Below are 14,196 nucleotides of genomic sequence, written 5' to 3'. Positions count from 1 at the left end.
TTTCCCATACGGACCCTAAAATGAAAACACGCTTACTGTCGAGGGGCCTGAGCAGCTCTTCCAGTCAGACCCGCACCTGGCTGTTGGGCAAAGCGTGCCCCGCGTCAGCTCGCTGCGGCCCAGGGCAGGATGCCAAACTACAGAACCAGCTCCCCCCAGGCTCCACGGGCCCACGGGGTGAAGCCACGCCGAGAGGCGCGGAGCCCCTCAGGAGGCCTTCCCCAGCAGACACCGTCACCCCGGCCGCGACAGGCACCGCGCTTTCACCCGGGCAGCAGCCCCTCGCCCTTCCTCCCGCGCCAGGCCGCACAGGGGCAGGCGGGAGCGCAACGCGCCCCTCGGGGAGCCGCAGTCACCGGTCTCCGCGCGGGGCCAGCGCTTCCCTGCGGTGCCGGTGCCGGTGCCCTCGCCAGGGCGCCCGGGCTTCGCCGGCCACAGGCCCGCGGCGGGGGCGCAGCGGCGGCCGAGCAGTGACCGTTGGTGCGGGGGCGGCGCGCGGGCGGCGGTTGGCGGCGAGGCCGCGCGCGCGGGGTGAAGGGGGCGCGAGGGGGGAGCGGGCCGGTGCTGCCGCGCGCGCCCCCCGCCGCGGCGGGAAGAGGAGGCGACTGGTTGGGGGGGGGGGGTGTAGGGCCGCGGTGCCCCCGCCTCGCCCGCTCCCCCGCGGGGGCGGCGGCGCCCTCGCCCCACCCCGCCCCGCCCGCCCGCCCGCTGCCCGAGCCGAGCGGGCAGAGCGCCGGCCCCGCTTACCTGGCTGGGCTGCTCCGCTTGCTCCGAGGAGGCCATCTTTCCAGGCCCGGCTAATCCATCCCCACCCGACCGATGGAACGCCCTCACCGCCGTTCCCCGCGCCGCGCGCGGCCCCACTGGCTCGCGCTGCAGGCAGAACGAGTCGAACGCGGGAGCACCGATGCGCCCTATGGGGAACCACTCCTGCCATGAGTTTCCGGCCTCTGCGGCGTCCCGCCGGGACAGGAGCCAGCGAGTGGGCCGGCTCTGGGCTGAGGAGAGCAAGCCACAGGCTGCGAGACTGTGTGGGTTGCAGTGTCCTTAGGAAAGTTCTCCTTGCCTGAAAAAGACAGTTGACAAAACTGGCGTTGGTCTGGGCGGTGTTGCAGGTGTAACCATGGGTGTCATTCATCGCCGTTTTACTTTTACGGCTCCTAGCAGGCAGCTGAGAGGCACAAATAACAGGTCGGAGCAGGAGCCGCCGTCGGGAACGCTCCTCGCTCTGGCAGCCCCGGGCGTTCCCGTCCCCACGGAGCCACCCCGGTACGTGCCAGGGCCGATTTATTGCGTGCCTGTGCTTTTTCTGTTTAGATTATAATTTCACAACCAGCACCCGAGCGTGCGAGGGAACGTGTTGTTTGGATACAGCGAGGCACGCTCGTCCTATTGCTTTGTTGTACAAACAATTGCACTGCGGCCGAGGCCCCGGGAGGGTTTGGCAGATGGGATTTACAGCGTCCCACGCGAACACGCGGGCTCTGCGGGAGGGCGACGGGATACCCAAGGAGCGCTCGCAGGGCTGAGCACGCCGCACGCCTCAGCGGACAGCATGCCAAAAGAGTTACTGAAGAAAAAAAAAAAAAAAAAAAAAAAAAATTCTTATTTTCACCCTTAAGGGGCTGGGATCCGCGGGACTCGGCGGCCCAGCGCGCCCCGCGGCCCGTCCCGGCGAGCACCGCGCCTTCCCGCCGCGAGGGGCCGGGCGGCGGCCATGGCGGCGCCGCTGAAGCGGTGCCTGGTGCGGCGGGGGGACGGGCGGGAGCAGCACGGCGTGGCCGCCTCCTGCCTGCGGGAGCTGCGCGATAAGGGTGAGGGGCGGCCGGCCGGCCGGGGGGGCGCGGGGTCGGGTGGTCCCCTTCTCCCCGCTGTGCCCGCCTGCGGCTGGTGGCGGGGCTGGGCCGATCCGTGCCGGGAGGGAGAGGGCAGGACTCCGGGGGTCCTCAAGGGGAGGGGGGAGCAACCGTCTGGGAGTAGTTTCACTGAAACGCGCCTTCTTCGAGGTGTGTCTCAGGGTTTGCGTGAAGAATATTAATTTCTAGAGGGGAAACACGCGAGTATGGGCAAAAAAAAAGAGCTGATGTGCAGAGCTGGGTGGAGACAGGTCCTGGCCTCTGGCCTGAATTACTAAGAGCTGCTTGTCTCTTGTGATGGGTGTAATAAAAGCACAGTGCATATGTCACTTCTATTATTTCATTAAGTGCTTTTTCTGTTCTGCAGCTAGTGGCATTCTGGCTATCGACAAAGCCAGGGAGCCCATCACCTTAGTACTGGCAGAAGATGGCACCATTGTGGATGATGAAGATTACTTCTTGTGTCTGCCATCTGACACCAAGTTTGTAGCGCTGGCCAAGAATGAGAAATGGTCTGGCAGAAGCTTAGGTACTCTGCGGGTGAGGGAGCGGGGAAGGGGAGGGGCGTCTGGAATACACTCAGTGAAATTAAGCTGTCTCGGGTGGGTCAGGAACGGCCCGTGAAACCGATGACTCTTGTGTCAGGCAGTGGAACAGCCTGGCTCTCGGAGTCTGCGGATGAAGTGGACAGTGCTGCAGAGAAGTGGAAGCAGCTGGCCAGGCAACTGAAGGATGACCTGTCTAATATCATCCTGATGTCTGAAGAAGACCTCCAGGTACAGTGGGAAGACCTCTAATTGCTGTCCTTGGCTCTGCCCACATCCATTTATCTCAGTAGATGGCAGAGAACAGTGAAGTGAACAAGATCTCAGGCTTAATTAATCTGCTGTTGTTTGGCTGTGGTGCTAGAGTCAGGTTTCCCCTTGAAGGGAAACCCTCGGAAGTGTCTGGGGAGGATGCTCTTAATCATTGATTGTCTCTCACAATGTCTTTCCAGTTCTGGCAGTGGGAGGGCAAAAAGTCAAGATTTGGCCAAATGGCAACTGAGGTGGGCTCCTTCCTTAAAACCAGACACTGTAATTTGTCAAAAGGGAAGGCTGAGCAGCGAGCCAAATCTGCTCCAGAGGGGTTTGAAGAACTGCTGCCAGTTTCCAGAGCTATCAGTTCGAGTATCTGACTGCCTAACACCTTGTGAGGTGAGGCATGGTGACAGCGCCCCTTGTTCTCCTGCGACGTGCAGCTTCCCAAGTGCCGGGCTATTGGCTTTCCTTTGTGTATTCTTGCGCACTCTTAAGAAGTGGTACCTTGATTGCCAAGAGTTGTCAGGATTTCTGTTAACAATGCACACGATTCCACACCTTCTTGGATGCCTTTTGGCTTCTGGTAAGGAGTGCTGGGTGGCGAAGTGCCACTACAGCCTCTCATAACTAGGCTGACTTGCTGTGACAAGAAACCTTGTGAAACGTGCAGGGTTTCATGAAGGTGGAGGCTCCGTCCTTCAGCAGGCTTGCTGTTTGTACTGTAATCAGTGTCATGGAATGCGTTACTCCATCAGTCCGTGTAACAAGAGCGCTCTCATTGTTTTAAGGTGCTTATTGATGTACCGCGTTCAGACCTGGCAGAAGAACTTGCCCAAAGTCAAACCAAAATCCAAGTATTGCAGGACACCCTGCAGCAGGTGCTGGACAGACGAGAAGAAGAACGCCAGTCAAGACAGCTCCTGGAACTCTACCTAGAGGCCTTGAAAAATGAAGACAGTATCTTAAGCAAAGTAGCAGGTAGGGAGCATTAGGATACTAGAGAAGGAGCTTTTCAGAGATGCCTGAAATAGCTGAGTGGAATAAATAAGGCAGAGTGAAGGACTGGAGTGAGTCACTTGCTCAGCAGCTATTCATGTGGTGGATGTAAAGCTGCTATAGTGTAAGAATTCTCTGACTGGGCGAGACCAGGAGTCCTCTCACTGCTGTGTCACATTTCTCACGAGGCTGGAAGATAGAATACTGAGGGAAAAGCTTAAATCACATAGTCATCTTTAACATTACGGATTTCTTAAGTTAGAGGATGAGCCTAGATAGAGTGCCTATTTTATTAATCTCAAAACCCTCATAGCGGTCCAGGCCACTTTTTCTGTCCTGTGTTTGTCACAGGCTATAATGATTCTGCTACTTTTCAGAATCTGAGACTGTACCAGGAAAGGAGATGGATGTGGTTGACACAGGTACCAGCAGCACAGGCACTTCAGCCAAAACAACGCTCAGTGACCAGATCCTTGCTGCTCTGAAAGAGAAACCTGCTCCAGAGCTCTGCTTGGACAGTCAAGATCTAGAGGTGGGTGAGAATGATGTAACCATATTCTGGCAAATCTCTCCCTCTGGAGAGAGAGGTTATAGGGGAAGCAGTCCTTGCTTCTGGACCCTCTAATGTCAATATATTTCAGTCTCAAAGTGGTGAGATTTAATCCGTTTCTCTTCCTCAGTAACGCTACCCCCTGCTTGGAGCTTCTCTGGAATAGCCAGTTGACACTATTCCAAGTACTCCAGTCTGTCCTCTGAAAACCCACAAAATAATTTTGGTTTTGGTCTCTGTCAAATCGTAGTCAGCCAGTGTTTCTGCTGTCTTACCAGCAAGTTTCTTCATATGCAGATATATCTATATTTATTTTCTACATCCTAAATCAAAGTAAAAACCTCCTTATTTTGGAAAACAGTGGAAATAAACCCATAGCTTGGAAAGGAAAGTCTACGTAAACTTTAACCGTTAGAAAGTGTGTCCTTTCTAATACTATGGATTTCTACTCTTACTTTTTCCCTGCTGTAGAAACTAAGTAACTGCTATCTGTTCTTTTGAACATCTGAATATAACTTCAAGCTCTAAGTGTTGGTAGAATACTGGAAATCCACTGGCCCACGGGATAGATGAGGGAAGCTGGGAACATCTTCAATACCAAATTGCCAGTCTTAAACAGGAGTCTCATTACTGCTGTTCTCAGTGCGGGCAGAGGGGTTAGTGGTGGAGGAGCATCAGTAGAAAACATTGTTAGAAATCTGTCTTGCTACAGCTGGTCTTGAAAGAAGACACACAAGCCCTGGCCTCGGCTCTAAGATGGGACAAGCAGAAAGCTGAAGCTCTGCAGCAAGCCTGTGATCAGGAGCTCTCCAAGCGACTACAACAAGTGCAGACTTTGCATTCCCTAAGGAGCACGTCAAAGGGCAAGAAAACACTACCCTGGGGAGACTGGCCTAGTTCAAAACGCAAAAAATAAGACTGCAGTGCTGCGTGTTTTGGGGTTTGTTTTTTTTTTTTTCCATTAGAATCAATACAAACAAAGATATATCCTGGGAGCCATAGTCTGCTGGTCATACTGTGGTCTGGCTATAGACAGCTAAGATCTGGACATTGTCCTGAGGCTTAAACTCCTGTGATGATTCAAATCGTGTGTAACCAAAGGGATTTTGACTTTTTGCAGAATACTAGAACAATGGTATTGCTAAACACAGCATCTAAGGGTTCAGCTTTTGAATACCTTGCTGGAAGCCAGAAACTTCTATCTGATGATGATGGATCTAGCTTCTGAAGCCCCAGGCAGTTTGCTTACTTTGTCCTCCCACCACTTTCAGTGAAAAGGATGGAGAACCTCGTGGAAGACACTTTGAGGCACAGTCAATGAACAGAAAGAAGGCAGTCAGAGGATGCTCACTGAACACAGAGCGCTCATTCTTTGGTAGGGTTTATTGTGATTTGGCCTAGTTAAGCTGTCACTGTGCAGTTTTTCCAGCTGCTGTCTGGCTTTAAGCTCTAGCCTGGGATCTAGGAACTTGAATTATCATGCTAATTTCATCAGTTGAAGTAAATTAAAAGTCCTTTAACTTCTGTGCTTTTTCTGTAAGGAACTCCTGCCCCTTGGTGCGGTGTAAGCACTAACTTGTAAAACACAGCAAAGGTGGAAGTGCTTGCTTTGTACAGCTGCGGGGAGGCTTGAATCTGGCCTGTCTATGTCACTGTCCTAATAATCAGTGTAGTATCATGATGCTTTTGTATTAACTAGCTTATTTTTTAATTTGTTAGTCTTTTTTCTAATATCATTAAAACCTTTTTACCGTACTGTTGGGCTAGTTTTGATATTCCCACCAGCTGTTATGATTAAAGAACGTGCTGATAAGTATAGTATTACCTTAAGGATAGAGGAAGAAGAAATTAAATATGGAAGTACTCTCTATTTAACCTGCCCACAGTATTTAGGTAGAATTTGTGTTCATACTGGTGACAGTGCACCAGAACTCTCACCTGGCACAACCCGTTCATGTGAGAACGGAAGATGTATATGCAAAAAATCTGAAAAGTGAGCTGAAACTTCTGAGAAAGTTTTCGTAAGTACAAATGTTTTCTATTATCATGCAAAACCCTCTCATTGAACATAACCTTAAACGGTACAGAATGCCAAATGATGAATATTCCTACAGCAGGCGTTCAGATGAACCCATTGCATGTAGACATTCCAGTTGAATTAGGGCACACTCAAAGTTAGACTGCCAGTGTAACGAATAAAACAGTTCAGGTTTTACCCTAAGCAAAAGTACTTAGATAAAGCTACCCACATGGGAATTGACTGGACTTAGTGGGGAAGCTTGCAGTCAACTTTTGAGTCAGTCTGTTTTGCTAGGGCAAGTAATTGCTTCATACAATATACACCTCTGACCTTGTAGGCCATTGACAGGTAAAAAGGTTTCCTGCTGCTTTAATTCACTACAAGCTGTTTATGTTCAAGTGTTTCTGAAACAGCATATATGGCTGCGCACTAACAGAATTTTTGAAGCGTGCTCTATTGCACTCAAAGCTAATTACACTGGCTACCAATTGAAATAGCGTGCATTGAGTAAATTAGCTGTCAGCAAGCTTTTTCTGTGAGCTTATGTCTCAGCTTGTGATTACCTCTCAATTATAAACCAGTTTTTCAGTCTTGCTCAAAGCTGCAATGCTTTTGCTTTTTTCAAGCTCCCCTTGGCAATCAAAATTCCACTCCTCAAGCTGTACAAGAGGAAAGAAGGCTTTTACCCGTAGCTTTTTCACATCTACTTAAAATAGCAGATAGCATAATTACTTCAATCCTGTGTGTATTAGGAATATTTAACTCACCTACTTCCAGGCAAACACTGAGATGGAGTCACAGAGACCATGCTGATCATTCTTGTAGGAAGGCAGTGATGGTCCTTCCAATCTAGCCTTAAGGAAAAAAAAATGGAGGGTTTTCATTGCTGCTTTTTCCTCTTTTCTGTTATCAAGGTTAGAGCCATTTACTTGCCTGTAAATTATTAAATGCTGCGGTTCTTATGTTACAGAATTCAAATTACCAACTAGACCTAGCATAGTATGATTTAAACTGTTACTTTTGTCTTAATTGTTTTGTTTTAATCTAACAAAAAAAAAAATCAGATTCTCATAATCTGATAGGAGCTGCAGTTATACTCTATCCTAAAGCTGAGCTGGCAGTTTAATAGTAATACTGACTACTGTTTGCAAAAAGAGCAGGTATATAATACTTAACTCTCTTTAAAGCTCTGTTACAGTTAATATCCTTCAAAAGTCTCAATGAAAAATGAGAAGAAATTAACTACTGGCTAAGGGACTTCAATGCTGCATATCATCCTGTAATTTCTATTTAAAAAAATCCCTTTTTTCTTGGTGAAGTTTATGTATTGCTTCTTGGATCTCTTTCAGTAGTGCAATCAAAGAAGGATGAAAACTGCTGAAACATCTCAATTTAATGACATTTTAAAACCTAAGAGTACAATTATCTGTATAAATTGATATGTTTTTAGTCTACACTTTAGTATAATTATATTCTGCAAGTCAGTTCGTAGCTAGAATTTCCTGTTGGTGATAACAGAGCTGCTGCCAGATCTAACATTTCCACAGCAAATAATCACAAAGCTTTCCAATAAACAATCTGTAGCCGTTGACCAGCACCTTCTGTAAACCAGTAGTGTATATGCATGTCTGGGGAGGAAGTAACAGGAGATTTTAGCTGAGGACAACAGAGAACAGCAGAGCTAACAAACTTTGAGACACGTTGTTTCTCTTCCTGATACAATGGGCTTCATGACCTCAAAAAAAAAAAAAAGGTAAGCTGTGTAATAAAAATCCATTAGGCCTTCCTCTTGAAAGACAGCTACTATGTTATTAAAAAGCTTGATGCTTCTAAAGGCCTGTGAAATAAATACAAATTTTCTACCCAAGAAAGGAATAGGATAAACAATAGAAGCAAATCAAATAGAACTGTGCGTGTCTTGATAACCAGACCTCTACAGAAGTTGCTCCTTTAGAGACAGAACAGTGGATAAGAGCAAAAGATACTCGATCATTATCTTACCTATGCAAGTCAGGAGAAGCTGTCCACCTACAACATGCTCTGTAATCTAACTTAACATTGAACTAGATCTACATTTCGTAGACATGAAGTATGATTATTCACGTAAGCTTATTTAAGCTGCACAGACACTTTAACTGTGCCAAAATCAACATTTCCTTGGTCTTATTCCTGTAATATTTGAGAAGCTTGAACTTTGGAACAGAGTGACTGACCTGCCCACGATTCATGAGGATGGATTTTGTATAGGTGTTCAAGAGGAAGGGATACAGTATGGAAAGTTTAAAACATAGCCAGAAGACGTGTGAAAACCTAGGGTGGCTGCCATTACGCTTTTTTCAGGGTAAAAATTTTAGACCATCAAAGCCTTGAGTTAAAGCCTTTAATACATTCAAGTAGACAAACCTACCTTGTAACAAATCCTTCTTCAGCAATAGATTTGCCATGCATGAGTATAACGAATCAATGGTCTTCAGCACCACATTGATGATTTCTCCCTTAAAGCACCAAGAAAAACCTTTTGCCTACCTAGGCTACACCAGTCAGTAGAATAATTCTTCTAAAAGGTACCTCATCCCTGAAAGTGGAACAGTTTGAAATACGCGAAAGGAAGGGTATTTGAAAGTGTCATTGTGTAAAATTTCCTGTATAGAGCCAGAGATGGGGCTTCATTCCTGTTTTCTTCTACACTGCAGCACTTGATTTTATTTGATTAACATTGAGATAGTTACAGCCTACAAAAGGCATGGGATTAAACTACTGTCCAATAGCTCATGGACAGAGCAAGAATAAAAGGGAGCACGTGTGAGGAGTCCAGAGCACTACTTTTCTTCCAAGTGACTTCCAAGTGCACTCTTCTTTCAAGATAATGGGTTTTCAACAAGGAGCAAGGCTACACCTAGAAGTTCTCAAAGGTGATAAAAAATATTCTGTCATCCTTCTTTCTCTTGGGGTAGTATTTAAGGTACGAGCCTTATTAAAATGAGAACCTGATGATTTTAAACTTTGTTTGGGGGCATTGGCCTAAGCTGCATCCTTCAGGAAGGAACAAGTGGCTTCAGGGAAGAGCTTGTGTCATGAGTCAAGGGCTGAGCAAGAGAAACTGTTCAGGTCTTTCCTCTCTTGCTGTGTGTTTTAGACTATCCTTGGCAAGGATATGCTTGCTTTATACAGTTTGCCACACAGTAGCTGAATCAGCCTTCTCATTTAGCTTGGTTGTATCTATCTAATACCTTATGTCTGGCTTCTTTTCAATCACCAGCATTTGGTAAGTGTCTGTCAGCCCAGCAGAGGGCAATGGTGACCCATTGCTGACCACCACTCCGGCGCCGTGTTGCTATAATGAAATTAGAAATGGAACACAACTTACTGAAAGTGAAGATTGTACACCAGCAGCATCACAGGTGAAGAGTGACACAAAATATATTTTAATTGTCAAGACAACAAGTGAGAGAGATGGCTATTTAAACAAACATAAAATATTCAAAATACCTAAGCAATAGTATCAAAAATGGAAGCGAGGAGGAAGTCAAACAGTTACTGGAGAAACTAAGTAGCAGCATGGAGGGAGCTGCACATACTGAGGGGTATTACAGTCAGTGAGAATGTTTTGCATTAAACTTTTTATTTAAAGGATTTTCTTTTTAAAAACAGTAAGACACCTTTTTGTGAGCCATTAAGGCATTTTGGCTGTAAGCTTTACTGAAATCTGACAGACCTTTCATTTTTGGAACAAAAAAAAGCCAACTAATCACGTTCACCTAAAAACCTAAAGATTTATTACTCTTGCTGACTTGCAAGAGGAATCTCTACTAGGCTAACTGGGGTTCCTCAGGATAATAAGAGAAAATGACCAGAAACATTACTTGAAAGGTAAGTCATGCCATGTTGGTATCTTCACTTTCAGTCACAGCTGCGTCATGCTCCCCAGATGTTCTCCCTCCCTTAGCTGCACTGGATTTCTTTTTCTTCTTCTCCTTTTGCTCCATGTTACTTGATGTGAGCTCTTCACTCTTCTGGGTGATATACTTTAGCTGGGAACAATAAACTATTCAGTCATCTACTGAGGAGCTTCATTTATTAATGAGAAATTAGAGAGAAATGCTTAAGATAAATTAACAGGGAAAATTCTTACTACAAAAAAAAAAAAACCAAACAGACACTCCAAAAAGGCTGACAAACATCAACTAGCTTTAACTCCTGCACAAACCCTGCAATCTAACCTGGATATCCTCAGATACTGAAATGCCCTGGCAAGACTAGGATTTACAAATGTATGTTGCATCCATCTCTAGAACCAAGACAGCAATATCAGCAGTTACTCAGAGTTGTAGTTTGCAAAAATACAATCTGAGTACAGAAAAATTGCAAGATTCCTCTGCACTCACTTGACATAAACAGCACATGATAGTTAGGAACACAAAATTGAGCTCCAGCATTTACTATGCCTTCTCAGGCAAGTTCATTTTGCATATTTGAAGTCACAGATGGAAGGAAAAAATCCCTCACATAAAATTAAAATTAGTATTGGAAGTAGTATTCTTCAGGAAGCATTTACAGGTATGTCTTAACACATTAGTGAATTTAAGTCCACTGAAGACCATACAGATCAGCACAGGAGAGAACACAGTAGTGTGAGTCACCCCTGTGTTAATGTTAAGACACTTGGCTCTGCACGGTGGACTCAAGCTATTCTGATCTTAAGCTAAAACAAAGAAACACAACATCAGGAAAAAGACGGTTATTTACTTCTAAGATTGACAGTGCTGTAATGTGTCTGTTTATTGCACTTTCGTACTTAAAACCTCAGTAGCTCTGTTGCAACCAGAACATTGCTGCTTGAATTGCAATCAGATCTGTGTTCCCACAGCGAGGCACAGTGTCATGAAGTAAAATAAGATGAAAATTTTAAAATCACTGGATTGTGCTCATCCATCATCTATAAGCCAGTGAAACGGCTTAAGCAACAGTTGCTTCATTATCTATAGCCTTGATTTAAATGCTCTTAAGGATTAACCAATAGGTTTAACGATGTTGTGAGACAGAAAATACAGTGAATCTCACCAAAGAATTGCTCCTCCTAGCCAAAAGCTTCACATCTTCTATAGTGACTGTGCTTCGTTTTGCATGCCTGCATAAAATTTAAAAAATACCCCTTAATGTGTTTGCCAGCATGGGTTGTAAAAGGCCATACAGCATCTAGTTCAGAACACTAAAAGGGCTTAATAGGGACCCCGTAAACCAAACACGCCTGTCTTTTCCAGCTGTAATGCACAAAAACCTGTATTACAAGTTTGTATGTGTACATCTAAATTCCCACACTTCCTGTGTAAAAACAGTAGAATTTAGCAACCAGAAGGTCAAGCACCACTGGTCTGTTCTGTTCCCTCTTACTTGCCAGTCAGTCACCGTGTTAAGTTTTCACTCCTTTTAAATCCTTCTCTTACCTCCTTGGAGCAACCAGATGAAACACAGGCATGTTAATAACCATCTGTCACTCCCAAACCACCCAGTACCACTAGATATCAACACATTTGACAAATACATACAGTCACTAATCTAAACAATCACTTGTACCACATAAACAAATTTCCAAGACCAGGAAGAGTCTGCAAGGGAATATCTGTTTCCTAACTTCATAGCTGCTATTTAATCAGCCAACAGAATCCTTTAAAACTTCAATTACAAGACATGTTTTAGAGATTATCTCGTTACTGGAACTGAATAAAAAAAAAAAAAACAAACAAAAAAAACCCCAAACAACCTCAAAACCTTTGTAACAATCAAGTGTTCCAGTACCTACCTTGCAAACATTTCGAGGTCTTTTGCAAAGTTCTCTGGAGAAAACAGAAAGATGCCACATATTTTAAAATGCTAACTCTTGAGTAGAAAGAGCTGCATGACACAGTTCTAGCTGTTACAAAGGTGTAACTGCACATTATCCAAGTTAGTTATGAGAAACGACCGTAACTTGTCACTACATGGCACTGTTGCACAGGCAGGTGGCCCACACAATATTTCCACATACATTTAAATACTTTTTCCAAGTCTGAAAAATAGAGTAACTATTTATTGTACTTTTAAAAACACAACGCAAGAAACAATGCACCAGTGATACCTAATTCCAGTGCTATTTTTTAAAAAGCATTTTTTCTCCAGAAATTGCTCCTGAACAAATAGATAATATGCAAACTTCTGTACCACACTGCCTGAAGGTGATCTCTGAAATCGCCGCAATGGTTTGTTTGCTGAATTGCACTTCTTTGTCTTCTGCAACTTCCTGGCACAGGCAGCCAACCGTGTAGTGAACCGCAGCCTTCAGCCTCTGAAAGATCCAAGGCGGTGAGGGGTCAGCCCTCTGCAGACCGATGCAACGGCTCTTGCCTAAACCATCGCAACTCTTTACAAGGACTACGGGCCCCGACGCTGCCCGCAACACCACCTTTATCATTCAGTGCCCCACACCCGTCCCGGCTCCATCTTGTCCCGGCCGGGCCGTGCCCCGGCGGCGCGGAGGGCCAGCCCCGGCACGGTGGGCGCGGGGCCGGGGCGGTGGGGCCGGGGCGGTAGGGCCGGGGCGGGGGCACCGGCCCCGTCGTACCTGGGTGAGCAGGAGCCGCTTCTCGCCGTCCTCCGCCTCCATGGCGCGGCCCTCAGCGGCCCGGCTGGGTTTCCCGCCCAGCGCGGAGGGGCGGGGCTGCGCCGCCGCCATGTTGGGCGCCCCCGCCCCGGGCAGCGTCACCCGCACCGGCACCGGCACCGGCGGGGTCACCGCTCCGCGGGGGGCGGAGGGAACGCGGTGCCTGCTGCCCAGCGGGGCTGTTCGAGTTTCTGTCCTTACTTTTATCAAGATCCCATCCCTGTTCTTGAATTATTTCTTGTCTCTCGTGCACCGTGTTGGTTTTTAATTTTACTTTATATGTCTCTGTTTTAGTTTGCTGTCCCTTTTTTAAAATTTTTTTTTTTTTATTTTTTCCTTTATTTCCTTATTCCTGTCACTATTCAAATGTTCTATCTCTCCTTTTATCCAGTTCACTGTCTGAATTTCAGTTTTTTCTTGTCTGTCCTTTACACCTTTACTTTTTACTTTTTTTTTTCTGTTTTAGTTCATTGTCCTTAATTTTCAATTATTTTCCTTTATTCTCTTAATCCTTTTTTTTTTTTTTAATGCCCTTTCTTGTCTACCTTTATCCCATTCACTGTCTTTATTTTTTGCTTCATCTTTCCTTAGCACAACAAACATCCCGCGGTAGGGACGGGACGGACAGACCGCCGGGACGCGGGTCTGCAGAAGGCTTTGTGAGGCTGCAACCTTGGGCAAGATCTGGTTGTAAGCAGCGATAACAGCACCATCCCGTTCAAACACCTTACATTCGGGTTCTGCAGCCGCCTGGACCGTGAAACGTTGGGAGTTAATGGCTGTGTCCGGCAGAGACCAAACGTAAGCTGGTAAGAGGGATGTAACGCAGCACTGTCCCTGCCCTTATCCCTAACGGGTTCACTCCAAATGGGATTAACGAACAAGCACTGCTTGTGACAAACCCAGCGAGGCACATGCTAACTCTGACTGAGTAGCTATCAGGTTTTAGCACAACAGGATTCCAGATAGAGCAGATATTTTCTCAGCACTAGAATAGATTGGTGGGAGTAATCCCATTTTCCCCCAAAACGCAGCGCCTATACGCACAATAAACTGGCAAAACTGTTCCTACTGTCCACCACGGTAGTTTCTAACACAGTTCTGCTGGGGCAAACTGACCACTAAAATGTTCATGACCCTCGAGTTATCCCTAGTGCCTGCAATTTGTCATACATTTATTTTATTGAATTCCTAAATCTTACAACATAATCTGCAGAAAAATTGCTTTAAATGGAAAGTAGTATTTTGGTAATTATACAGATATTAAACTGAAAACTAAGTAGCTAACTGTCTCAGTAGAAATAAATGAAGCAAAACATTAATATAAAAATCAGTGC

General features: G+C 46.0%; 3 protein-coding genes across 5 annotated transcripts in view; 1 reads left to right on the top strand and 2 right to left on the bottom strand.

Moving 5' to 3' along the window:
• Positions 1-859, bottom strand: part of PEX14 (peroxisomal biogenesis factor 14) — a 78,318-nt gene extending 77,459 nt beyond the window's left edge. Inside the window, exon 1 of the mRNA XM_086764656.1 lies at positions 748-859. Within this exon, the coding sequence (XP_086620782.1) occupies positions 748-783 (36 nt within the window). The 5' untranslated portion in view covers positions 784-859. The remainder of the gene's footprint in view (positions 1-747) is intronic.
• An 838-nt stretch (positions 860-1,697) lies between these two features.
• Positions 1,698-5,957, top strand: DFFA (DNA fragmentation factor subunit alpha). The gene is made up of 6 exons (XM_086764571.1): positions 1,698-1,814; positions 2,224-2,385; positions 2,502-2,632; positions 3,445-3,634; positions 4,030-4,184; positions 4,915-5,957. The coding sequence occupies exons 1-6, from the start codon at positions 1,718-1,720 to the stop codon at positions 5,116-5,118; spliced, it is 939 nt and encodes a 312-aa protein (XP_086620697.1). The 5' UTR covers positions 1,698-1,717; the 3' UTR covers positions 5,119-5,957.
• On the bottom strand, positions 5,133-12,946 carry CENPS (centromere protein S). Of its 3 annotated transcripts, none has more exons than XM_086764574.1 (6): positions 12,821-12,946; positions 12,421-12,544; positions 12,023-12,056; positions 11,284-11,350; positions 10,086-10,253; positions 5,133-7,957 (listed from the first exon to the last, which is right to left on the bottom strand). In XM_086764574.1, the coding sequence occupies exons 1-5, from the start codon at positions 12,929-12,931 to the stop codon at positions 10,098-10,100; spliced, it is 492 nt and encodes a 163-aa protein (XP_086620700.1). In that variant the 5' UTR covers positions 12,932-12,946; the 3' UTR covers positions 5,133-7,957; positions 10,086-10,097. The 3 variants fall into 3 exon arrangements, with proteins under 3 accessions (XP_086620700.1, XP_086620699.1, XP_086620698.1); XM_086764573.1 differs by lacking the exon at positions 5,133-7,957 and adding an exon at positions 8,751-9,556; XM_086764572.1 differs by lacking the exon at positions 5,133-7,957 and having other exon boundaries at positions 9,625-10,253.
• Positions 12,947-14,196: the final 1,250 nt, after the last annotated feature.

The sequence above is a fragment of the Chlamydotis macqueenii genome, chromosome 21 (assembly GCF_036417535.1).
Source record: "Chlamydotis macqueenii isolate bChlMac1 chromosome 21, bChlMac1.mat, whole genome shotgun sequence".
In the NCBI taxonomy this organism is placed as follows: Eukaryota; Metazoa; Chordata; class Aves; order Otidiformes; family Otididae; genus Chlamydotis; species Chlamydotis macqueenii.
Note: the sequence above shows the minus strand (reverse complement) of the source record. Positions and strands in the feature narration are given on the sequence as shown.

Bases quoted from the DNA above. Each gene is read 5' to 3' on its own strand.
- CENPS (XM_086764574.1), bottom strand. From the start codon at position 12,931: ATGGCGGCGGCGCAGCCCCGCCCCTCCGCGCTGGGCGGGAAACCCAGC. The intron at 12,545-12,820 runs GTACGACGGGGC...TGGATCTTTCAG, and splicing joins AGCGGCTCCTGCTCACCCAG to AGGCTGAAGGCTGCGGTTCA. The intron at 12,057-12,420 runs GTACAGAAGTTT...TGTTTTCTCCAG, and splicing joins GATCACCTTCAGGCAGTGTG to AGAACTTTGCAAAAGACCTC.
- DFFA (XM_086764571.1), top strand. From the start codon at position 1,718: ATGGCGGCGCCGCTGAAGCGGTGCCTGGTGCGGCGGGGGGACGGGCGG. The intron at 1,815-2,223 runs GTGAGGGGCGGC...TCTGTTCTGCAG, and splicing joins GCGGGAGCTGCGCGATAAGG to CTAGTGGCATTCTGGCTATC. The intron at 3,635-4,029 runs GTAGGGAGCATT...GCTACTTTTCAG, and splicing joins TATCTTAAGCAAAGTAGCAG to AATCTGAGACTGTACCAGGA.